Source organism: Lynx rufus, unplaced genomic scaffold (assembly GCF_022079265.1).
Source record: "Lynx rufus isolate CCGP_SWC_20201006 ecotype Redwood Valley unplaced genomic scaffold, mLynRuf1.p SCAF_3, whole genome shotgun sequence".
In the NCBI taxonomy this organism is placed as follows: Eukaryota; Metazoa; Chordata; class Mammalia; order Carnivora; family Felidae; genus Lynx; species Lynx rufus.
In genome coordinates this window covers 201,473,831-201,498,027 of record NW_025814845.1, presented here as the reverse complement: position 1 = coordinate 201,498,027, position 24,197 = coordinate 201,473,831, and the positions used below count along the sequence as shown (strand labels likewise).

General features: G+C 53.2%; 1 protein-coding gene across 1 annotated transcript in view; it reads left to right on the top strand.

Annotated features, from left to right (window-relative positions):
* Nucleotides 1-24,197, top strand: part of DLGAP2 (DLG associated protein 2) — a 177,838-nt gene that overhangs the window by 87,424 nt on the left and 66,217 nt on the right. Inside the window, exon 4 of the mRNA XM_047091590.1 lies at nucleotides 13,702-13,849. Within this exon, the coding sequence (XP_046947546.1) occupies nucleotides 13,702-13,849 (148 nt within the window). The remainder of the gene's footprint in view (nucleotides 1-13,701; nucleotides 13,850-24,197) is intronic.

Sequence of the window (24,197 nt, the reverse complement as noted above, 5' to 3'; positions counted from 1 at the left end):
TGCCCGGCCCCCCCACTGCACGGACGCACACGAATGGAATTCAGACTTGAGACCCAGGTCTTGCGGCTTCAAGTCTGCTCTTCTCAACATCTATCCCCTCCCTCTTTAAGGGAGCTGAATAACTTAAGGGGAAGCTGGGAGAAACACTTAATTGGCATTTCTGTCCCCCCCTCCTGTGGATGGTGAACTACTGTTCCTTTCAGAGGGTAGGATTTAGGACACCCCTGAGAAGCGAGACTGTCGCCACATTCCCCTGAGTTTTCCTTGTTCACGACCGAAAGTGGACGGCGGCGAGAATTTCTCCCGAATGCCCGAATTTGACCATCTATTGAGACCAGCCCATACTTTTTACACTAGCTCTGCAAACTCTCCCCATCTTTGCCTGCCTAAAATGTCCCTTCGGTACAGGACTTTTTATTTAGCAATTTAAGGCTTTTATGCCCTGCGCGTATCAGCGGCCATCCCCTCCCCCTGCAAACCCAGGGCCCCGGATGACTTCACGTTCCGATTTCTAACGGGGAGATGGTGCACGAGGCCCCAAAGCCAGTGACAGCCCCACAGAGGCAGCTCTCTGTTCTGGAAACAGACCGCCCACAGCTTTTTTGTGCATCTCGGCTGTTAACTTATCAAGTGGTTGTAACAATCCTTTGCAACTGTTTGAAATGCTTATATATGATACAAAGTAACATATGTACACTTGGGGGGTGTTGAGATCTTTGTCCCTGAATCTCGCTGAATCACAGCTCTGCGACCTGTAGACAGCCTGTCACCCCTCCATCGAGATCCCTTTATGAAACAAGGTGGGTTGTCACACCTTCCTCGGAGAGTCCTATCCAGCATCAAGGACAGCAGAGGCGTTTGTGGAAGGTTCCTTTTCACTGCTAACTGCACCGCGTCTCCTCTGAGCGCTGCTGAGAGCCTCCGACCCAAAGGCCCCCGTGGGATCTCAGTTGGTTTTTGCAAATTCCTTCCACATCCTCACGATGGACACACGTTTCACTTCAACTTACAAATTATGTGAAACTTAATACAGTACTTTTCATATCTGATTTCTAGCAGCTTTATGAAGATACCATTTATACACTTCACAGTTCCTCCGTTCAAAGCACACAGTTCAATAGCTTTCAGTATATTCAGAGTTGTGTGTCTTCCGATCAATTCTAGAACGTTTCTTCACACCAAATGGAAACCCCGTACCCACTGGCGGTCACTCGCCCGGCCCCGAACAACTGCCCGTCGGCTTTCTGCCTCTGGGTTTGCCCCGCCTGGGAGTTTCCTATAAATGTGATCATGTGATATGTGGCCTTTCGTGTCTGGCTCCCTGCACTAAGCATCATGTTTTTAAGGTTCATGCACAGGAACAGGTAGAGTCTGTCCGTGTCTCGTCTCCTTTTATGGCTGAGTGATGCCCGTGGTGCAGATACGCCGTGAGCACCCGTCCGTCGATCATGGACGTTTGGGTCGGCTTCCCTTCCACTCAGGGATGTTATGAGTGATTCTGCTATGAATCCTCGGACAAGCTTTTGGGTGGACACGTTCTCACTTCTTTTAGACACGTGCCTGGAACTAAAATTGCTGAAACACGTGGAATCGCATTTAACCTGTTGAGGAACTTCCAGACCATTTTTTTTTTAAATGTTTATTTATTTTTGAGACAGAGAAAGACAGAGCACGAATGAGGAGGGTCAGAGAGAGAGGGAGACACAGAATCTGAAACAGGCTCCAGGCTCTGAGCGGTCAGCACAGAGCTCAACGCGGGGCTCGAACTCACGGACTGTGAGATCATGACCTGAGCCGAAGTCGGGCGCTTAACCGATTGAGCCACCCAGGCGCCCCTCCAGACCATTTTTTAAAGTGGCTGCACCTCATTCAGTATTTCAGGATACAAAGTTTCAATGTATTCCATACGTATTACACTAGACTTATAAATCATTCACATAGTTATGTAAAAATGAGCCCTTATTTAAGAACTTTTCTTATTTATATTCATTGCTTTAATCTCTGAAAGTTTACAGACAGATAATTTTGTGATAAGAGCAGATTTTTTTTCGTTTATCTTGACACATTCACATCTGTCGATATTGAGATATTGATAATCATAACATGGGAGATAAGTGACTAATGGAGCTTTTCCTTCAGACTGGTCATTCTCTGATTCTTTGACCTCTCTGCTTTTCTTAGAGTGCAACCTAATTTGTAGCTCTCTGCACAACATCGCCACTTTTTCTTTAAAATACATTTCAGGGGCGCCTCGGTCGCTCAGTCGGTTAAGCGTCCAACTTCGGCTCAGGTCGTGACCTCACAGTTCACAAATTCGGGCCCCACGTCAGGCTCTGGGCTGACAGCTCTGAGCCTGGAGCCTGCTTTGGATTCTGTGTCTCCCTCTCTCTCTGCTCCTCCCCTGCTCTGTCTCTCTCAAAAATAAACAAACATTTTTTAAAAATACATTTCAGAAGTTGAACTCTAAAGCAATTTAAGTAGGAGAAAGGCAAGATTTTCAGGAGGACATCGGGTCTCTTTAAATACATCCTTCAGAAAATCGAACTCCATTAAGATTTATGTGTGGCATCTGGGCTCCTTGAGGACAGGGGGGAAATGATTCAGTCACCTTGTTTCTGTCACAGGCGCCCGGTGAATGTTTGTTAGATGAGTGACTCATTTTGATGGATGAACATATTTGGGGAAAGCATTTTAATGCCGGAGAAAAGCTTTTTAGAGGGTTTACTTCATTCCGTGATGTTGACTTCCGTGCCTCTGGGTTCCTCTCTGTTGATGTCAACTCTTTATAGAAGTTCACTGATACTGGCCTCAATTTTGTGTCTCTTTAGAAAAGTGAATTATAGGGAAGGACGCCAGCAGATTGAATTTAAAAAATAACCTCAGAAATGTTAAATGTCCAGGAATTAAGTTGATACCTTTTATTCTGGCTATACTCCACAATTTCTATTACAAATATTGGCAGTAAGACCAGTTTAAAGACTTAAACTCTGTCTCAAAAATAAATAAACGTTAAAAAAAAATTAAAACAAAAAGGGGGCGCCTGGGTGGCTCCGTCGGTTGAGCGTCCGACTTCGGCTCAGGTCACGATCTCGCGGTCCGTGAGTTCGAGCCCCGCGTCGGGCTCTGTGCTGAGAGCTCGGAGCCTGGAGCCTCTTTCAGATTCTGTGTCTCCCTCTCTCTCTGACCCTCCCCTGTTCATGCTCTGTCTCTCTCTGTCTCAAAAATAAATAAACGTTCAAAAAAAATTAAAAAAGAAAAGACTTAAAGCATCATTCAGTAAAAATGAACCTGAGGGAGACTTGTGGCAGACCCAGAAGACCTTAGAGACACCGCTCCCTATAAATGTGGGTGTGGCCTCAGGGGTCACTCTGAGCACTTACCGCCCAGGCTGCAAGGCTCCAGTGTCGCACGGGGTGCTCGTAGGACCGTGTGCACACTCTCGCAGGACCCCCTACATACGCCAAAAGTGGGCTCTAAGCAGAAAGGAAGTTTCAGAAGAGAGCATGGGACATCTCTGTAAATCTCCAGAGGGCAAGCGGCCCAGCTCCAAGGCTCTGCACCAGGGGAATGAGCCTCGCCAAGTAGTTTCGTGAAGATGGTCATTTCCAACCCCTTGTGCGGGACCTCACAGCTGACACCGCTGGGCAGGACGAGGACAGTGACGTGAACCGCTGCCACAGCTGCTCGGTAAACTCGTGCGCCATCAACAGCATGGGCTCCCTCTAGCCGTCAACTCGAGTCTCTGGAAGACGCATCTCACTGAAGGAACGTGGGCCATGTGTCCACACCGCGGCCTGAGGGGGTCTGTTTGGTCCCGTGACAGGAGCCAGACTGCCTCTCTCAGTCGTGAGTTCCCTCAACGAGTAACAACGAAATAATTGGGATGTTGGTGAGCCAGACAAAGGACAAATGCCACCACGACCACATGATTTTCAAAAACAAGACGTAATGAGTAAGAGTTCTCGAGAACTGGCTCTCCTACAGAAAGCAGTCCTAAATTCTGGAATATGTTGTATATCTGCTGCAAATATATACAGCTGACCCTGAAACAACATGGGTTTGAACCATGCAGATCCCCTTGTACACAGATTTTTTTTTAATTTATTTTACTTTTGAGAGAGAGAGAGAGACAGAGTGTGAGCAGGGGAGGGGCACAGACAGTGGGAGACACAGAATCTGAAGCGGGCTCCAGGCTCCGAGCCGTCAGCACAGAGCCCGACGTGGGGCTCGAACTCACGAACCGTGAGATCATGACCTGAGCCGAAGTCAGACGCTTAACTGACTGAGCCACCCAGGCGCCCCTATACACAGATTTTTTTATTTTTTTATTTTTTAAAATTTTTTTAATGTTTATTTATTTTTGAGACAGAGAGAGACAGAGCATGAACAGGGGAGGATCAGAGAGAGGGAGACACAGAATCTGAAACAGGCTCCAGGCTCTGAGCTGTCAGCACAGAGCCCGACGCGGGGCTCGAACTCACAGACAGCGAGATCATGACCTGAGCCGAAGTCGGACGCTTTTAACTGACTGAGCCACCCAGGCGCCCCTATACACAGATTTTTTTTAAGTAAATACAGTACTGTAAAGAATGTATTTTCTCTTCTTTGCGAATTTCAAAACAGCATTTTCTCTTCTCCAGCTTATCTTATTGTAAGAATATGGTATATAATACATCTAATATATAACATATGTGTTGATCAACTGTTCATGTTATCGGTAAGTCTTTCTTCCGGTCAACATTAAGTTATTAGTAGAGGCTGGGGTGGGTCAAAACATGGATTCTCAATTAGGTTCCCTGAACCTGCATTGTTCAAGGATCAGCCGTATCTATCTGTTTTATATGCAGTATATATAAACATGTATACTAAAAGCAACAGGACAGGACAGCAAACAACAGCGGGCAGGAAGTGGATAATACTCAAACACTCCCAAAGGAGCACGTTCAGTGAAGTCCAGACATAGATGAATCTAGTCCTCATGGCATGAGGTGGTAAGGATTTAAGCAAAGGGCTTCAGTCATGACCTTGGATGTTGAGGAACAGGATTTGGAACTTCCAGAGTGGAAGGAGGTACGGGTTGGGGGATGCGAAGGGACAGCACAGAAGCAAAGGAGCCGTAGTGAGGGAACCCCCAAATCTGCGTAAACACTGGTAACCCCTAAACTGAGTTTAGTTTTCAGCTGCTGGCACTGAAGGTGATTAAAAGTTAGGGACCGAAGCCCAGCAGATCACGGTGTCTCAAAAGTAGCAACAGACCTAAACACGGTGGACACTGAACTCAGCGAACACTTGAGCTTTCTGCAGACGCATCCTGTGAATGTGTCTACCCACACACCCACCAGCTCAGCAGGGTCCACCAGAACAAAAATCCATACTCTTCAGAGGAAGATAACAGGATCTAGAGTCTCTATCAACAATGTCCATTATACCTAAGAAAAAAGAAGAGGAAAAAAAAAAAAACATGCAAAGTTGTAGCAAAGTGATACTCGCTAACAAGAAAAAAAATGAACACCTGAGATGACCCAGATGTTGGGCTTAGCCAAGAAGAACTTTAAAGCAGCTATGATAAGGTTTTCTATGTAATATAAACACAGCTATTATAAGGTTCTAGGTCTTAAAGGAAAAGATGGTCTTGATGAGTGAGCAGATTGTGGAAAGAACCAACTGACATTTCAGGAACAGAAGAGTGAGAAGTTCACTGCTCAAGGGCAGATTGAGAATGCAGAAGGAAAAAATTTTGGTAATTTGAAAAGTTGATAAACCCCTAGCAAGACTGACCACCTAAAAAAGGGGGCACGGGGAGAGGAAGAAAACACATATTATAAATATTAGGAACATAAAAGGGAATTATTGTAGATCCAACAGAGACGAAAAGGAAAATAAGGGGCAGAGGTGCCTGGATGGCTAAGTCGGTTAAGCGTCTGACTTTGGCTCGGGTCATGATCTCATGATTAGTGGGTTCAAGCCCCACGTTGAGCTCTGTGCTGACAGCTCAGAGCCTGGAGCCTGCTTCAAATTCTGTGTCTCCCTCTCTTTCTCTCTGCCCCTCCCTCACTCATGCTCTCTCTCTCTCTCTCTCTCTCAAAATAAATAAACATTAAAAAAAAAAGGAAATAAGGGGAAACTGTGAACAAATTTATGCCAATAAATTCTACAGCTTATATGAATTGGACTAATTCCTTCAAAAACATACTTTTTCATAGAAAGAAATATAAATAGAAAAATCCACGGAAGAAGAAATAGAAAATCCATATAGTTCTACAATGTATTTCAAAGATGTAATCCACTATTAAAAACATCCCCACAAAGAAAATTTTTGGCCACAATAGTTTCACTGGTAAATTTCCATTAAATCCTAAAGGAAATAATAACACAAATCATGTAAAAACTTATTAACTGGAGAGTGAAGGAATATGATACTTCTCAACTTATTTTATGAAGGCTGCTTAACACTGATACCAAAAGTGTTACCCAAAAAAGGCACTTACTGAGCATTGTATTGTTTTAAAATAACAAAATATTAACATTCCAAATCCAATAATATATAAAGAGAACCAAGTACAGTTTCTTCATGACCAAATAGGGTTTATTCCAGGAATGCATGGTTAGCTTAATCTCTCTCTAAAAATCAATGAAGGGATCTACCATATTAGTAAATAAAGAAGAAACCTTTTAAAGAAGAAATAAAGAAGAAACCAAGACATGAGGAAAAAAATAAAAATCTCAGCAACTCCGGAATAAAAGGGAAACTTCTCCAGTTGGGTGGAGAGCCAATATACATATTAAAATGATCTAAGATTGGGTAAAAGATAGGGCATCAACCCTCACCATTCGTCCTTAACATTAGAGCGGAGGATAGCCAGTAATAAGGCAAGCAAGACAAAGAAAATCGAGACTAAAAAAGAACTTCATTCTGTGTATTCTCAGATGACAAGACCGTTCACACAAAAAAACCTAAGGAAAATACAAAACAAATACTACAACAAATATTGGCATTTACCAAGGCCAGGTCAGTAGCCAAATAATGTAAAAATCAACCGTATTTCTCAATGAACAATTGGAAATGTAAAATTTGTGGGGTTTTGGAGAGTTTGTACTTGGCAATCTTCTTCACCTATTTTGCTCATTCACCTGCCACCCTCCTCTCTGGCAACAAGCAGCTGTTCTCTGTGCGTAAGAGTCTATTTCTGTTTTTTGTTTGTTTATTTGTTTTTTATTGAGATTCCACATATGCAGGAAATCATGTGCTAGTTGTCTTTCTCTATCTGCCTTATTTCATTTAACGTAATATCCTACTCCTGTTGTCTAAGTGGCAAGATTTCATACTTTTTCATGGCTGTGTGTGTGTGTGTGAGAGAGAGAGAGAGAGAGAGAGAGAGAGAGAGAGGGAGAGATCTTCTTTATCTGGTCATCTATTGACGGACACTTAGGTCGCTTCCTTGTCTTGGCTATTGTAAATAATACTGCAGTAAACACAGAGGTGCATGTATTCCTGAAATTTGTGTTTTCAGTTTCTTTGGGTAAATACCCAGTAGTGGAATTATGGGATCTTATGGTAGTTGCATTTTGGTTTTCTGAGGAGCCTCCATGCTGTTTTCCAGAGCAGCCACACCAGCTTATGTCCCCACCAGCAATGTGTAAGGTCTTCCTTTTTTCTACATCCTCGCCAACACTTGTTATTTGTAAAAGGGTTTTAAATATCTCAACAGCGTCATCGAATCTCTACCCCAGAAACCACAAACACTGCTCCTGGACAAACTGACAGGAAAACTCTCAAATATACATCAAAATGCAAACAAGGTTGGAAGAGCCAAACAATGTTGACAAAGAACAAAGCTGGGCAACTCATGTTCTTGGCTTTTTGTCCCAGTCCAGACGCAGAACACAGCACCTCTTCAAGGACCCCCTCCCCTTGTAGGGAATGGTGTTTGGAAGCCAAGAGGCAGGCGCTCCCTGGGCTCATTGCTGGTCCCTCTTAGCAGGCAGGGCTACCACACACATGTCCAAAATTATTTTGGCGTCTCCATTGGGCTAAGCGTGAATTCATGTTGTTTCGTGGCCCCAAGTATAGTCTACTGTGGTGACTGTGCAGTGTGCACTTGAGGGACGTGCGGCTGAGGCTGTTGTTGGTTGGAAGACAGTGTGATTTGGAGCAAGAGTAGAACAGGGTTTCTCGGCCACAGCACTACTGATATTTGGGGCCAGATGACTCTTTCCTCGGGAGCTTCTGTGCACCTGCTGGACGTGCAGCCTCATCTCTGGCTGCTGCCATTACGTGCCCCTCGCCCGAGTGGTGGTGACCCAAACTTTCCCCAGACATTGTCCCACGGGAGGGGGAAACTCCCTCGGTTAAGAACCACTCAAAGAGATTACATCGGTGTGGCCGGAGAGTGGATCTCACCGGCACGTGTGAGACCTGTGCTCATCCGAAGACACCGGTGAGAAACTGGACACGGCCAGCCCCAGAGTGAAGGAAAACGTCTGGCGTTCGTATCTGACAAGGGCGCTGAATGCCCGATGTAGGAAGAGCCCCCACAAAACAAAAACGTGAACCAAGCAACCCAATTTTTAAAATAGGAATGCTGAAAAGTCCCGTCGCAAGAGAAGATACACAAATGGTCACCGCGGGAATGAGAAGTGCAGCTTTGGTGAGATAGCGCTTCAGTGCCGCTACGGGGACTCAAACGAGGAAGGGTGAGGACACAAGACCCCAGTGAGGGTGTGGCTTACGGGGGGCAGGCAGGACTTGCCCAGGTTGTACTTGAGACCCGTGCGTCTTGCTGCCTATCGACTCTGCTTCCACTAATAAAAACGTAGTGGGCACTTCTACTCCTGTTCTACGATTTCCGTTTTAGAGGGAAAAACATCTTTTTCTTCTTGTCGGAACTGTTCAAACAGTTGAAATGTTCGCTTGAGGCAAAATCTCACATGGAAAAATGGGGTCCCATCCGGGCAGCCCCTCCCCTGTCAGCTGCCCCCGCCCCCAGGAGACACCCTCACCAGACTCCCTGGAAGACAATGGAGAGCCGCCACTCTGGGCCCCCCTGGCCGCCTCCAGGCCTCCTGAGGGACAGATTCAATGCGACGCCTGTTAACCAAGCGCTCGCCAGGTGAGGGCCCCACTCTCAGCCTACCGTGGAGAACATCCTCACTGTTGAGTGAACGCTGTGCGTTAAGTCCTCATCCTCACCTTGTAGACGCTCCCTGAGCAGGGACCGTCCGCAGGGACACGGGGGCCTGTCCTCCTTGGGGACAGGACTCGGACGGAAGCCCGTCTGAGGGGACGCAGGAGCCCGTCTCTGGGGACGCAGGAGCAGGGGTTGAGCAAAGGGAACGCAGGCCAGCTTCCGCCCCCAACCCCCGCCCCCCGCCCCGGACCCAGCTCCCAGGCAGAGCTGTGTTCACACGGGGGGGCCTCTCTTGCCTCCCCCCGCCCGAGTGTCCTTCCCACAGCATCTTCTCACCTCCCCAAAACACATGGACTCGTCCCCCCAGAACTCACGACTTTTCTCAGATGACCCCGGCGCTGTCCTCCGTATGGACAAATCCAACAAACTGTTTGAAATGGCCACTTACGCTATCACTTTCTTGTCTTTGCTGCGGTCAGTTTCTGCCCCAAATCCACCGAAGTCATTTCCCCGGTGGCCTCTGTGACCCCTGATTGCGCTGAGAGCCGCCCCCAGAGCCTGGTCTCCTCGCCTCGGCCTCGCTGGCTCCCTGACGCCCAGGTGGCCCTTCCTCTCCATCCCTGCTCCCCTGTGGTGACCGGTGACCTTGCTCCGCGTCACCCTCCGGCCTTGGGGCTCACGCCTGTTCCACCTTTCTGCCCCTCAGACGAATAATCAGCGGACACTGTGCCCCAAGCAGGAGAATGAATCCACGACCACAGAAGCACCACGCAGCTCTTCATAGCGTGGAGCGATGCCCTCTGCGTGTGGAGCGGACACGTTCAGGACGGATAAAATGGCTTCCTTCTATTTCTCCCTCACGCGATCTGAATCAGTCTTCACCGCTTTCCTAAGGAGACCAACATAAAGGGGTGGTTTATTTTGGCTACATTTTCGAGTCTGTTTATATGGATCTACGCAGCTGAAAGCAGAGGCCCGGTTAGCACGTATTTCGTTCTGTGAGCCTGTGTTACAAGCATCTGAGGTCGCGGAAGAGGCTTCTCAGCCTGGGATGCGGCCCATGGGCCCAGAATGGCCGCGGGCAGGAAGGGAGACGTGGGAATTCTAGAAGCCTCCTCCCCGCCGTGTGGTCACCGTCCCTCTCGCAGCCTTCCAACACGGGCCTCCCTGGTGCCTGTGCACACAAGACTGTGCAGTGTGGGTGTAGTTTGGAAGGGAAAGAACTGGAACAAATACCTTCGTGTTATTCTGGAACACTTTTTATGGTTTCCTTTTAACATTTCCTCAGCTGCTGCCAACCTGTGCGTGAAAATAACCTCTACCCCTGACAACGAGCGTCCCAAGGTGGAAACTGTCCATTTGAGGAAGTAACCAAGGGGCTTCGAGGGGGTTTCAAAATGCTGTAGGATTCCCGAGGATGGTTTCTAGGGAGGAACGGGAACGTCCTGGAGTCAGGGTTCCTGGGGATCTTGGTGTGTCCTGTGCAGAAGACACGTGATGCTGGCTTCTAACCCCAACTGTGCCTCTTCGTCTTGACTCCTGCTTTTCAGCCTCCAGGTCTGGGATTTACAAAGACAGCTGGTCCTCGGGACACTGTATCATAAAATGCTAAACCATTACAATAAAAACAAAATTCAAGGGGCGCCTCGGTGGCTCAGTCGGTTAAGCGTCCGACTTCAGTTCAGGTCATGACCTCACGGTTCGTGGGTTCGAGCCTCACGTCAGGCTCTGTGCCGACAGCCCGGAGCCTGGAGCCTGCTTCGGATTCTGTGTCTCCCTCTGCCCCTCCCCCACTCACGCTCTGTCTCTGCCCCTCTCTCTCTCTCTCTCTCTGTCAAAAATAAATAAACATGAAAAAAATCAAAAATATTCTATTGGGGCGCCTGGGTGGCTCAGTTGGTTAAGCGTCCAACTTCGGCTCAGGTCACGATCTCACTGTCTGTGAGTTCGAGCCCCGCGTCGGGCTCTGTGATGACAGCTCAGAGCCTGGAGCCTGCTTCAGATTCTGTGTCTCCCTCTCTCTCTGCCCCTCCCCCATTCATGCTCTGTGTCTCTCTGTCTCAAAAATAAGTAAACATTAAAAAAATTTAAAAAAAAATAAAAATATTCTATTAAGCCTAATGAGGCTGAAGTTGGTCCTCCAGTAATGAGGACCATGCTTTTGGGGCTCTCTGCTTCTATGACTCCGTAGCTGTGACCTTGGGGCTGAAGCATGCACAGAGTCTGGCTGGGCCATGCGCTCCGTGTGAGCCTACCGCAGCCACACCGTGTCCCGTTTTTACAATGTGGAACGATCACAGCACAAGAGCATGCAGCCAGTGGTAACTATTGTGAGTCACTGTTCAAAAGAAAAAAAAGAATGTGTTCAGCATTCCACAATGGCAGCTTTTCTCTAAGTGGCATGCCCGGTTTGGGAAGAGAGAGGTCACGGGAGTTAGAAAACGTGTTTGAAACATAGAATCGCGGGGCGCCTGGGTGGCGTGGTCGGTTGAGCGTCCGACTTCAGCCAGGTCACGATCTCGCGGTCCGTGAGTTCGAGCCCCGCGTCGGGCTGTGGGCTGATGGCTCGGAGCCTGGAGCCTGTTTCCGATTCTGTGTCTCCCTCTCTCTCTGCCCCTCCCCCGTTCATGCTCTGTCTCTCTCTGTCCCAAAAATAAATAAAAAAAATAAAAAAAATAAAAAAGAAAAGAAACATAGAATCGCAACATGTACCAAATCATGTGTGAGTGCCATCCAAAAGCCACCAAAAGGGTCATCTGCTCTCATTCCGAGGACACGTGTTCACTCACGGCGCCCGGCATGGGCTAAAAGCGCCGATTCAGAGACAGACACCAATCCTTCTTTAGGGGCTCTGAGACCCGAGGATGTCACCACATGAGGTGGTCGTGTCAGTCACAGGGGAGAGCTAGTCTATAGGAAGAAAGTGAGAAATCAGCACCAACCGGCAGAAATGCAAGGTGTGAAATGAGCCATGTCAAGGAAACAGAAGGAGGGAGAAATGCAGGACGCTTGCGTTTTTGCAGAGTCAGAAGTGAGGCCAGGAGCCTAAGTCAGGGGTTTGCGCAGAGGCTGTGCCCACACGCGCACACAGGACGCGGGCCAGCACACACACACAAACACTGATGAGGGGGCCCGGCCCTCTCGCCCCCACACGGTCCTGGCTGCCGTCTGTTGGCTTTTTGCCGCTCCCACGGACTCTGGCCACTTCCCTGCCACATCCACAGCGGGTGGCCACACGTGGGGGTTTGCTCACCCGTCTTCCTGGTGGTCGGGCCCGGCGCCCGCCCTGGTGTGGGTGTGGATCCCCAGGCTGAAGCAGGGGGGGTCACACGAGGCGTCCAGGCGGAGCCGCTGTCCCCGTCGTGTGCCCACACCAGACCTGCCTTATGCCAGTTTCCTTCTCTGTCTTTGTTTTGTTTTGAGCGAAGGGAGCTGGAATGTTACACGCCTGGTTTTGAAGCAAAAATCACCATAATAATAATTCGTAATATAAATTGTATTCTATTTATATATAAATGAGCGTTATTGATTTTAGCAGAAATAACGACTTCAAATCTATAATAAATGGGCTTTGTTTAATCTGCACGTGTCACAGAGCCCAAGCCCTTGTCTGCTGTCCCATTTTCAAAGAAAGAAGTAAATCAGAGAGAAAACAAATTGCGTCTGGAATTTGCTCTGAATGTCAAGGCGCTTACTTTCACCGGCCACGGAGCGAGACTCTGGCAATCCAGTATTTGGGTACATGTTTACACGCAGACAGGTGTGCTGGCCCTGTCGAGTGTCCCGGTGTGACCCAGCACAGCAAAGAAGAACGGCTAATTCCCTTCTTACTACTCCAGTGTTTGCTCAGATAAATTGAGTTTTTATTATGGAAAGATTGTCGACAGAACTTGAAAGAAAGGGAATTCAGTCGGCCAGGAGTTTAAGCTAAGCCGACCTTTCCACCTGCCAGACGCCCTGACGGTCTTCCCATACTTTTAACATTTTAGAAAATAGCAAGAAAGGGGATCAGAGAACACTGATTTTTAGGAGCATTTGGAGGAAGATGACCGTTAGGATAATGCGACGCAGTTGACTTCTTAGTCTGCCCTTTCTGTCCTCCCATCCCAGAGTCTGGACGACGTTGCACAAGCGAAAACGGAAGGCTGGCCTCTTTTTTAACTTTATTTTTCCGAATGCGTAAAGTTGCCAGAAGCTAACATGATTTTTATGAGACTCTCAGGGTTTGGGCTTAAATTCGGGAGCCAGGTCCGCCGTTGCGCTGTGTGAACGGTTCCAGTGCTTTCCAGCGCCCTGTTTCGTTTGTGTGGAACGATCCGGACTTCCCTACCTGGCCATAAAAAGCCAGCTTTCCAAGAAGCTTTGTAAATAGCACCACCCCCTCCCCGCCATTACTTCTGTAGCTGAACCTGCGGGTATTCGCCTAAGACCAAGCTGTCCGTGAAAAGACAAACACGTGGCTGGAAATTTTCTAACAGCCGCTCGGCGGTGGCTGGAACGCCCCTCACCTGCTCTCCCCCCTTCGGTGCATGCTCACGGAACGCCTTTCTCTTCATTTCTTTTTCTCTTTTAGCCAGAGCTACCTGCAAGCCGCAAGGGACGTGTCTGCTGCCCACAGCCTGGACCCCTCTGCCAAGTACAACTCCCCGAAATTCCGCTCCCGGAACCAGAGCTACATGAGAGCCGTCAGCACCCTGAGTCAGGCCAGCTGTGTGAGCCAGGTTGGGAACCCTCTCCGTCCCCTCTCCCTCGGGTCCGGTCTCTGAGGCCACGTCCTCACGGCAGTCGCCTGCTCGGGGGACGGCGGCCCCGCCCGTGTCAGAGGAAGGCAGCGAGCGCAGGTGACGTTCCTGCCTGGCATCGTCTGGCTGCAGACGCAGGGACCCTGTGAGACTCGGTTCTCCACGCCCCCTACGCCGGCCTCCTCTGGGTAAGGGGTGGCGCCTCGGCCGCCTCAGCTCAGACTGTCCTCTCCCCAGGCGGCTTCCCCGCTGACACGGGTGGGGCAGGGCCGTGACAGTCAGGCTGTCCGTGCTGGCCTCCACCGCGGACGCTGGGGGTCCGGTAAGAAGAGGTGAGAGTGGTGGGGGGTGCTTGGTGCCCCCAGAGTCGTGTCTGTCGGGCTCAGAGGACCGTGCCCGGCTTCACACGCGGCCCCGGTGGGATCCGTGGCCCCGGGTGAACGGCGGGTGTGGCCGCCGGCGAGTCAGGGACCCCACAGGCGTTCCCGCCCTGCTTTGAGCTGTGCGAAGAACGCGCCGGAGCCAAGCCGAGCCGTGTGCTGGAGAATCGCCAGGAACTGCATCTCTAAGTTTTGACTAAACAGGTTGCTTGCGGTTTCAGCTGCCGTTAGAAGCGGTGCCGGAGTTTTTGAGGGCTCCACCGCGTGCCTCCTTCCGCCCACTGCAGGGTGGGCGCCGCTGCCTCGGACCCCCGTAGCCCGCGCAGTCCCTTCACCGTCGCCAACTTCCTTCCCGTCGGTGGGGAGAGTAAGGCGGCCACCCAGGGTGGTAGGGAGAGGCAGTCCGGCTCGCACGGCGCGCGGGGCGGTGGCTGCAGGGTGCTGGGCATCGCTGCGCAGACGGGGGCGCGTGCTGAGTCCTCGGTAAGTGGCGCCCTCAGCGCCACCGCAGGATCATGGTAGCGGTGGCAGTGAGCACGCGGTCCCTCCTGCTCACGGATCGTGCCGCGGGCTTCCGGCAGCTCGCCGGGGGCTCGAGCGAGCCGAAGACTCCCTTGCCCAGGCTGTCGCTGCCTCGCAAAGCAAGAGCCTGCTCATCTTGCCGTTTGTTGTCTCGTCAGAAAGCCGTGCTCCGGACCTCTTCTCCTACCCTGTCCGGGTTTTTCCTGTCCCGCAACCGAAGGAAGAAAGACCTTACTCGTTAATCAGCTCAGACGCGATTCCTCCTCAAACACAGGATGAGGTCTCCATCCGCCGCAGAGAGAATTCCAGTGACCCTCTGTCCCCCCATGACAAGGAAAGGACCGTTCCTGAGTCTGCACACCGGGGCCGTGCCGGCCTTAGCCCCGGACCCCGACCCTGGGCGAACCGGGACAGAGGGTCACGCCATGGTCCCAACTCAAATGCCCCTGCTAATAATAATGAGAACAGCAGTAACGACAGCAGACGGACAGCAACTAGACTACTGTAATTATCGACCTGATCGGGGACACACCCCGTTTCAGAGTAAAGCCCAAGGTGACGGCAGGAGGTGGCAGCTAAAGAGAGCGGCTGTGCCCTGAGGCACCCTTCCCCACGCCCGCACACCTGTCCTCAGAGGCCAGCAGCCTTTCCGCCTCCAGCAGCCGCGTCGCCAAAGTAGGGCCTCAGAGTCACACGCGACCCACGAGCTTTGCAGCAGGGCCAGGTTTGCACTGCAGACGCTTTGTCTTTCTCTTTCCTCCTCCCTCCCTCCTTCCTTCCTTCCTTCCTTCCTTCCTTCCTCCCTCCCTCCCGTCCGTCCTCTTCCTTCCTTCCTTCCTTCCTTCCTTCCTTCCTTCCTTCCTCCCTCCCTCCCGTCCGTCCTCTTCCTTCCTTCCTTCCTTCCTTCCTTCCTTCCTTCCTCCCTTCGTCCTCTTCCTTCCTTCCTTCCTTCCTTCCTTCCTTCCTTCCTTCCTTCCTTTTCCTTCCTTCTTCTTCCTTCCTTCCTTCCTTCCTTCCTTCCTTCCTTCCTTCCTTTTCCTTCCTTCCTTCCTTCTCCTTCCTTCCTTCCTTCCTTCCTTTTCCTTCCTTCCTTCCTTCCTCCCTCCCTCCCTCCCTCCCATCCGTCCGTCCCCTTCCTTCCTTCCTTCCTTCCTTCCTTCCTTCCTTCCTCCCTCCCTCCCTCCCTCCCGTCCGTCCTCTTCCTTCCTTCCTTCCTTCCTTCCTTCCTTCCTTCCTTCCTTCCTTCCTTTTCCTTCCTTCTTCTTCCTTCCTTCCTTCCTTCCTTCCTTCCTTCCTTCCTTCCTTCCTTTTCCTTCCTTCCTTCCTTCTCCTTCCTTCCTTCCTTCCTTCCTTCCTTCCTTCCTTTTCCTTCCTTCCTTCCTTCCTCCCTCCCTCCCTCCCTCCCATCCGTCCGTCCCCTTCCTTCCTTCCTTCCTTCCTTCCTTCCTTCCTTCCTTCCTTTCTTTTCCTTCCTTCTCCTTCCTTCCTTCCTTCCTTCCTTCCTTCCTTCCTTCCTTCCTTCCTTTTCCTTCCTTCCTTCCTTCCTTCCTCCTTCCTTCCTTTCTCTCCCTTTATTCCTTCCTTCCTTCCTTTCTTTTCCTTCCTTCCTTCCTTTTCACTTCCTTCCTTCCTTCCTTCCTTCCTTCCTTCCTTCCTTCCTTTCCCTTCCTTCCTTCCTTCCTTCCTTCCTTCCTTCCTTCTTCCTCCTTCCTTCCTTCCTTCCTTCTTCCTTCCTTCCTTCCTTCCTTCCTCCTCCCTTCCTTCCTTCCTTTTTCTTCCTTCCTTCCTCCTTCCTTCCTCCTTCCTTTCTTCCTTCCTTCCTTCCTTCCTCCTTCCTTCCTTCCTTCCTTCCTTTCCTTCCTTCCTTTCTCTCCCTTTATTCCTTCCTTCTTCCTTCCTTCCTTCTTCCTTCCTTTCTTTTCCTTCCTTCCTTCCTTTCTTTTCCTTCCTTCCTTCCTTTCTCTCCCTTCCTTCCTTCCTTCCTTCCTTCCTTCCTTCCTTTCCCTTCCTTCCTTCCTTCCTTCCTTCCTTCCTTCCTTCCTTCCCCCTTCCTTCCTTCCTTCCTTCCTTCCTTCCTTCCTTCCTTTCCTTCCTTCCTTCTTCCTTCTTCCTTCCTTCCTTCCTTCCTTCCTCCTTCCTTCCTTCCTTCCTTTTTCTTCCTTCCTTCCTTCCTCCTTCCTTCCTTCCTTCCTTCCTTCCTTCCTTCCTTCCTTCTTCCTTCCTCCCTCCTTCCTTCCTTCCTCCTTCCCTCTCCTCCTTCCTTCCTTCCTCCTTCCTTCCTTCCTTCCTTCCTTCCTTCCTTCCTTCCTTCCTTCCTTTTTCTTCCTTCCTTCCTTCCTTCCTTCCTCCTTCCTTCCTCCTTCCTTCCTCCTTCCTTTCTTCCTTCCTTCCTTCTTCCTTCCTCCCTCCTTCCTTCCTTCCTCCTTCCCTCCTTCCTTCCTTCCTTCCTTCCTTCCTTCCTTTTCCTTCCTTCCTTCCTTCCTTCCTTCCTTCCTTCCTTCTCTTCCTTCCTCCTTCCTTCCTCCTTCCCTCCTTCCTCCTTCCTTCCTTCCTTCCTTCCTTCCTTCCTTCCTTCCTTCCTTCCCTCCTTCCTCCTTCCTTCCTTCCTTCCTTCCTTCCTTCCTTTCTCTTCCTTCCTTCCTTCCTTTTCCTTCCTTCCTTCCTTCCTTCCTTCCTTCCTTCCTTCCTTCCTTCCCCTTCCTTCCTTCCTTCCTTCCTTCCTTCCTTCCTTCCTTCCTTCTTTCCTTCCTTCCTTCCTTCCTTCCTTTCTTTCTTTCTTTCTTTCTGGAGTGCAGTCAACAGGATGTTACCTTAGATTCAGGCTACACATAGTGATTTGACTCTCACACACTGTGCGGAGCTCACCATCTGTCCTGTTACGTTGCTGGCACAATGTAATGACCTCCCCCCCACCATGCCTGTTATTCCTGTGACTCATATGCTCCATCAGAAGCCTGCACCTGCCGCCCCCTTCACCCATTTGGCCCAGCCCCCCTCCCCATCCCCCATCCCCAGCAACCATGTTTGTTCTCCCTGTTTATGGGTCTGATTCCGCTTTCTCTCTGTTTTCACTTGCTCTCAACAAACAGATTCCAGTTGAACGCACACCATACCTCTTCAGACATTCCTATGAAACAGTTTCCCTGGGGCTCCTCATCATTATTTTCCAGACACATAAGCCATGTGCTACCCTCAAGTATGTGTGTTTTTGGGGAACCCAAGCTGGGATTTCCAAAAATACGTCGGTAAAAAAAAAACACACTCTCACACCTTTCTGTATCTGAAAAGATTCGTCGTTGTAAATAATAGCAACAGTAGACCAGTTGGTTGTTTTACAGACTCTGAGGACTTTGATTCCGATTGCTGAGTTCTAGGATAGGACTTTAAATTGCGCTCCAGTTTTAATTCTGAAAAAAGCATATAGTTCCCTAAGATATTCCCGGCACCCTGGTGGTGGGTGGGGCCGTTTCACACGTGGGAACCGATCTATAGTCATTGTGTGTCCGACCCTGGCAGTGCACTCCAAGTCAGGGAGGAAGAGGCAGTTCCCAGTAACCGAGGACGATGCCTTTGGGGTGCTGCCTCTGGTGGACCCCTCGTGTCCCTGAGACACTTGGCTTGGTTGCCAAGCTGCAGAAGTTCACCCATCGTCTTTAATACTCAACGTCTCTCGAGCAGCAAACATGAAATTAAAAGTCTAACTGAGCCCCTGTGAGACTTGCTTATCTCTGAGCCATGCTGTGAGTTGAGCTTGAGTCTTTGAGCTCAGGTCCGGCTTCTCTGAGCTCACGAACCGGGGAAGAGTCCGCGTAGGCGTTTGGAGGGTCTGGGATGATGCCCTGGGGTTGCCGGCGGAGAGCGTCCAGGACGGTAATAGTACACGTGCGGTTACACCTGCCCAGTGACCAGCTTGAGGGATGGAATTTGTTTTTAACCATGAGAGTTCTTTCCTGGAGGAATCTCACTGAAAACGCTAGAAACGCACATTGACATGTTGCGTTTCGGGAGGCGTTGGCATGACACAGGCCGCCTGGGTGCAGACGCGCTGTGTGCCTGAGCCGTCTGGGCCGTCGCTTCGGCGCCGACCCTTCCCTGGCCTTTCCTTATCTCCCTGGGGTTCACCAGTTTGTCAGCCCATCGGACAGGGGACCCCAGCACTGTTCTTATTCTCAGCACGACATCCCTGTGGTTTCAGAGAACACAGTGGGCTTGTTGGTTGTACCCCACCACATATAATGTCTGTCCGGCTGGGTCTAGACCTTACCCGGAAGAATGACCACGTTCTCCATTTCCCAGAAATGCACGGGGAGCGATAGGCTTGAAGACCATCTAGTCCTCCACCATCTGGTAAATGATAGTGTGCTGGCGGTGTGGTCCCCATCAGTGTGATGAGCTCTGCCAGTGACTGTCACCCAGGGCCACCCAGCAGGGCACGACCTTGTGGTTTCCTGGCAGACGCAGTCCCCAGCCACATGAACTGAGCTGCTTCCCGGCTGCACAGAGACTTGGGGACACACAGCAGTGAGGGAGGCCCTGGGTCTCGCAGCAGTCACCTGTCTGACAGCCAGGGCAGACCAGGGGTTCGTGTCTACACCTGGCATGTCCCACGGCCACCCATGGAGACGAGCAGACGGCACCCCAGCCCCGTGCTCTGTGCCACCCTCCCATCCCCTCCATCCCCACCACACCGAGCAGCCTCCTTTCCTGTGTCACCTTGTCATCTTCCCACACCCCATGTGGAAGGCCTGTGTCCCACCTGGAGGGGTCACAAAGCCATGCAGATGCCCACTGCCCACACATGCTGGCACTCCTGGGGTCGGGCGCTCCTTATGAGTCCCAGCCCCCTCCAAGCAAGCTGCAAGGGCACATCCCTACTCATCCTCAGGCTGTGAAGTGGGTCCCCAGACCTCCCCCTGGCCCCTCACTGCAGACGGAAGGCACACGTGGGGAGGCACAGCCGAGCTGTGGTGCAGGAAGGGCACCTCAGCGGGAGTGAAATCACAGCCTCCAGCCAGCGGGGACCTGCCACACTCTCCCCCCACCCCCGGCTGTTCTCACCTTCGGGGCGGCTCTGATGCCCTCCCAGCCTCCTGAGCTCATCACTGCTCAGGCTGCACATTTGCTTTGTTTCAGTGCGTCCACCATCAGGGTAATTCTGTTTCTCGGAACTGGCAGGTGGTGCTGGGGGTCTGGTGTGTCCTAGAACTTGCAGGTGGTGCTGGGGGTCTGGCGTGGCGGGGACGCTGGGACCTCTGCATCCTGGCCGAAGAAGGGTCCCGGAGCTGGCAGGTGGTGCTGGGGGTCCAGCCTGTCCTAGAACTTGCAGGTGGTGCTGGGGGTCCGGCGTGGCGGGGACGCTGGGACCTCTGCATCCTGGCCGAAGAAGGGTCCCAGAGCTGGCAGGTGGTGCTGGGGTCCGGCCTGCCCTAGAACTTGCAGGTGGTGCTGGGGGTCCGGCCTGTCCTAGAACTTGCAGGTGGTGCTGGGGTCCGGCCTGCCCTAGAACTTGCAGGTGGTGCTGGGGGTCCGGCCTGTCCTAGAGCTGGCAGGTGGTGCTGGGGTCCGGCCTGTCCTAGAACTTGCAGGTGGTGCTGGGGGTCCGGCGTGTCCTAGAACTTGCAGGTGGTGCTGGGGTCCGGCCTGTCCTAGAACTTGCAGGTGGTGCTGGGGTCCGGCCTGTCCTAGAACTTGCAGGTGGTGCTGGGGGTCCGGCCTGTCCTAGAACTTGCAGGTGGTGCTGGGGTCCGGCGTGTCCTAGAACTTGCAGGTGGTGCTGGGGGTCCGGCGTGTCCTAGAACTTGCAGGTGGTGCTGGAGTCCGGCCTGTCCTAGAACTTGCAGGTGGTGCTGGGGTCCGGCGTGTCCTAGAACTTGCAGGTGGTGCTGGGGTCCGGCGTGTCCTAGAACTTGCAGGTGGTGCTGGGGTCCGGCCTGTCCTAGAACTTGCAGGTGGTGCTGGGGGTCCGGCGTGTCCTAGAACTTGCAGGTGGTGCTGGAGTCCGGCCTGTCCTAGAACTTGCAGGTGGTGCTGGGGTCCGGCGTGTCCTAGAACTTGCAGGTGGTGCTGGGGTCCGGCGTGTCCTAGAACTTGCAGGTGGTGCTGGGGGTCCGGCGTGTCCTAGAGCTGGCAGGTGGTGCTGGAGTCCGGCCTGTCCTAGAGCTGGCAGGTGGTGCTGGGGTCCGGCGTGTCCTAGAACTTGCAGGTGGTGCTGGGGTCCGGCGTGTCCTAGAGCTGGCAGGTGGTGCTGGGGTCCTGCCTGTCCTAGAACTTGCAGGTGGTGCTGGGGGTCCGGCCTGTCCTAGAACTTGCAGGTGGTGCTGGGGTCCGGCGTGTCCTAGAACTTGCAGGTGGTGCTGGGGGTCCGGCGTGTCCTAGAACTTGCAGGTGGTGCTGGAGTCCGGCCTGTCCTAGAACTTGCAGGTGGTGCTGGGGTCCGGCGTGTCCTAGAACTTGCAGGTGGTGCTGGGGTCCGGCGTGTCCTAGAACTTGCAGGTGGTGCTGGGGTCCGGCCTGTCCTAGAACTTGCAGGTGGTGCTGGGGGTCCGGCGTGTCCTAGAACTTGCAGGTGGTGCTGGAGTCCGGCCTGTCCTAGAACTTGCAGGTGGTGCTGGGGTCCGGCGTGTCCTAGAGCTGGCAGGTGGTGCTGGAGTCCGGCCTGTCCTAGAGCTGGCAGGTGGTGTTGGGGTCCGGCGTGTCCTAGAACTTGCAGGTGGTGCTGGGGTCCGGTGTATCCGAGAGCTGGCAGGTGGTGCTGGGGTCCGGCCTGTCCTAGAACTTGCAGGTGGTGCTGGGGGTCTGGCCTGTCCTAGAACTTGCAGGTGGTGCTGGGGGTCCGGCGTGTCCTAGAACTTGCAGGTGGTGCTGGGGTCCGGCCTGCCCTAGAACTTGCAGGTGGTGCTGGGGGTCCGGCGTGTCCTAGAGCTGGCAGGTGGTGCTGGAGTCCGGCCTGTCCTAGAGCTGGCAGGTGGTGCTGGGGTCCGGCCTGTCCTAGAACTTGCAGGTGGTGCTGGGGGTCCGGCGTGTCCTAGAGCTGGCAGGTGGTGCTGGGGTCCGGCCTGTCCTAGAACTTGCAGGTGGTGCTGGGGGTCCGGCCTGTCCTAGAACTTGCAGGTGGTGCTGGGGTCCGGCGTGTCCTAGAACTTGCAGGTGGTGCTGGGGGTCCGGCGTGTCCTAGAACTTGCAGGTGGTGCTGGAGTCCGGCCTGTCCTAGAACTTGCAGGTGGTGCTGGGGTCCGGCGTGTCCTAGAACTTGCAGGTGGTGCTGGGGTCCGGCGTGTCCTAGAACTTGCAGGTGGTGCTGGGGTCCGGCCTGTCCTAGAACTTGCAGGTGGTGCTGGGGGTCCGGCGTGTCCTAGAACTTGCAGGTGGTGCTGGAGTCCGGCCTGTCCTAGAACTTGCAGGTGGTGCTGGGGTCCGGCGTGTCCTAGAACTTGCAGGTGGTGCTGGGGTCCGGCGTGTCCTAGAGCTGGCAGGTGGTGCTGGGGTCCGGCGTGTCCTAGAACTTGCAGGTGGTGCTGGGGTCCGGCGTGTCCTAGAGCTGGCAGGTGGTGCTGGAGTCCGGCCTGTCCTAGAGCTGGCAGGTGGTGCTGGGGTCCGGCGTGTCCTAGAACTTGCAGGTGGTGCTGGGGTCCGGCGTGTCCTAGAGCTGGCAGGTGGTGCTGGGGTCCGGCCTGTCCTAGAACTTGCAGGTGGTGCTGGGGGTCCGGCCTGTCCTAGAACTTGCAGGTGGTGCTGGGGTCCGGCGTGTCCTAGAACTTGCAGGTGGTGCTGGGGGTCCGGCGTGTCCTAGAACTTGCAGGTGGTGCTGGAGTCCGGCCTGTCCTAGAACTTGCAGGTGGTGCTGGGGTCCGGCGTGTCCTAGAACTTGCAGGTGGTGCTGGGGTCCGGCGTGTCCTAGAACTTGCAGGTGGTGCTGGGGTCCGGCCTGTCCTAGAACTTGCAGGTGGTGCTGGGGGTCCGGCGTGTCCTAGAACTTGCAGGTGGTGCTGGAGTCCGGCCTGTCCTAGAACTTGCAGGTGGTGCTGGGGTCCGGCGTGTCCTAGAACTTGCAGGTGGTGCTGGGGTCCGGCCTGTCCTAGAACTTGCAGGTGGTGCTGGGGTCCGGCCTGTCCTAGAACTTGCAGGTGGTGCTGGGGTCCGGCCTGTCCTAGAACTTGCAGGTGGTGCTGGGGTCCGGTGTATCCGAGAGCTGGCAGGTGGTGCTGGAGGTCCGGCGTGTCCTAGAGCTGGCAGGTGGTGCTGGGGGTCCGGCCTGTCCTAGAGCTGGCAGGTGGTGCTGGGGTCCGGCGTGTCCTAGAGCTGGCAGGTGGTGCTGGGGTCCGGCCTGCCCTAGAACTTGCAGGTGGTGCTGGGGGTCCGGCGTGTCCTAGAGCTGGCAGGTGGTGCTGGGGTCCGGCCTGTCCTAGAACTTGCAGGTGGTGCTGGAGGTCCGGCGTGTCCTAGAGCTGGCAGCTGGTGGTGGGGTCCGGCCTGTCCTAGAACTTGCAGGTGGTGCTGGGGGTCCGGCGTGTCCTAGAGCTGGCAGGTGGTGCTGGGGTCCGGCCTGTCCTAGAGCTGGCAGGTGGTGCTGGAGTCTGGCCTGTCCTAGAACTTGCAGGTGGTGCTGGAGGTCCGGCATATCTGAGAGCTGGCAGGTGGTGCTGGGGTCCGGCGTGTCCTAGAGCTGGCAGGTGGTGCTGGGGGTCCGGCGTGTCCTAGAGCTGGCAGGTGGTGCTGGGGTCCGGCCTGTCCTAGAGCTGGCAGGTGGTGCTGGGGTCCGGCCTGTCCTAGAACTTGCAGGTGGTGCTGGGGTCCGGCCTGCCCTAGAACTTGCAGGTGGTGGTGGGGGTCCGGCGTGTCCTAGAGCTGGCAGGTGGTGCTGGGGTCCGGCGTGTCCTAGAACTTGCAGGTGGTGCTGGGGTCCGGCGTGTCCTAGAACTTGCAGGTGGTGCTGGGGTCCGGCGTGTCCTAGAACTTGCAGGTGGTGCTGGGGTCCGGCCTGTCCTAGAACTTGCAGGTGGTGCTGGGGGTCCGGCGTGTCCTAGAGCTGGCAGGTGGTGCTGGGGTCCGGCGTGTCCTAGAACTTGCAGGTGGTGCTGGGGGTCCGGCCTGTCCTAGAACTTGCAGGTGGTGCTGGGGTCCGGCGTGTCCTAGAACTTGCAGGTGGTGCTGGGGGTCCGGCGTGTCCTAGAGCTGGCAGGTGGTGCTGGGGTCCGGCCTGTCCTAGAACTTGCAGGTGGTGCTGGGGGTCCGGCCTGTCCTAGAACTTGCAGGTGGTGCTGGGGTCCGGCCTGTCCTAGAACTTGCAGGTGGTGCTGGGGTCCGGCGTGTCCTAGAGCTGGCAGGTGGTGCTGGGGTCCGGCCTGTCCTAGAACTTGCAGGTGGTGCTGGGGGTCCGGCGTGTCCTAGAGCTGGCAGGTGGTGCTGGGGTCCGGCCTGTCCTAGAA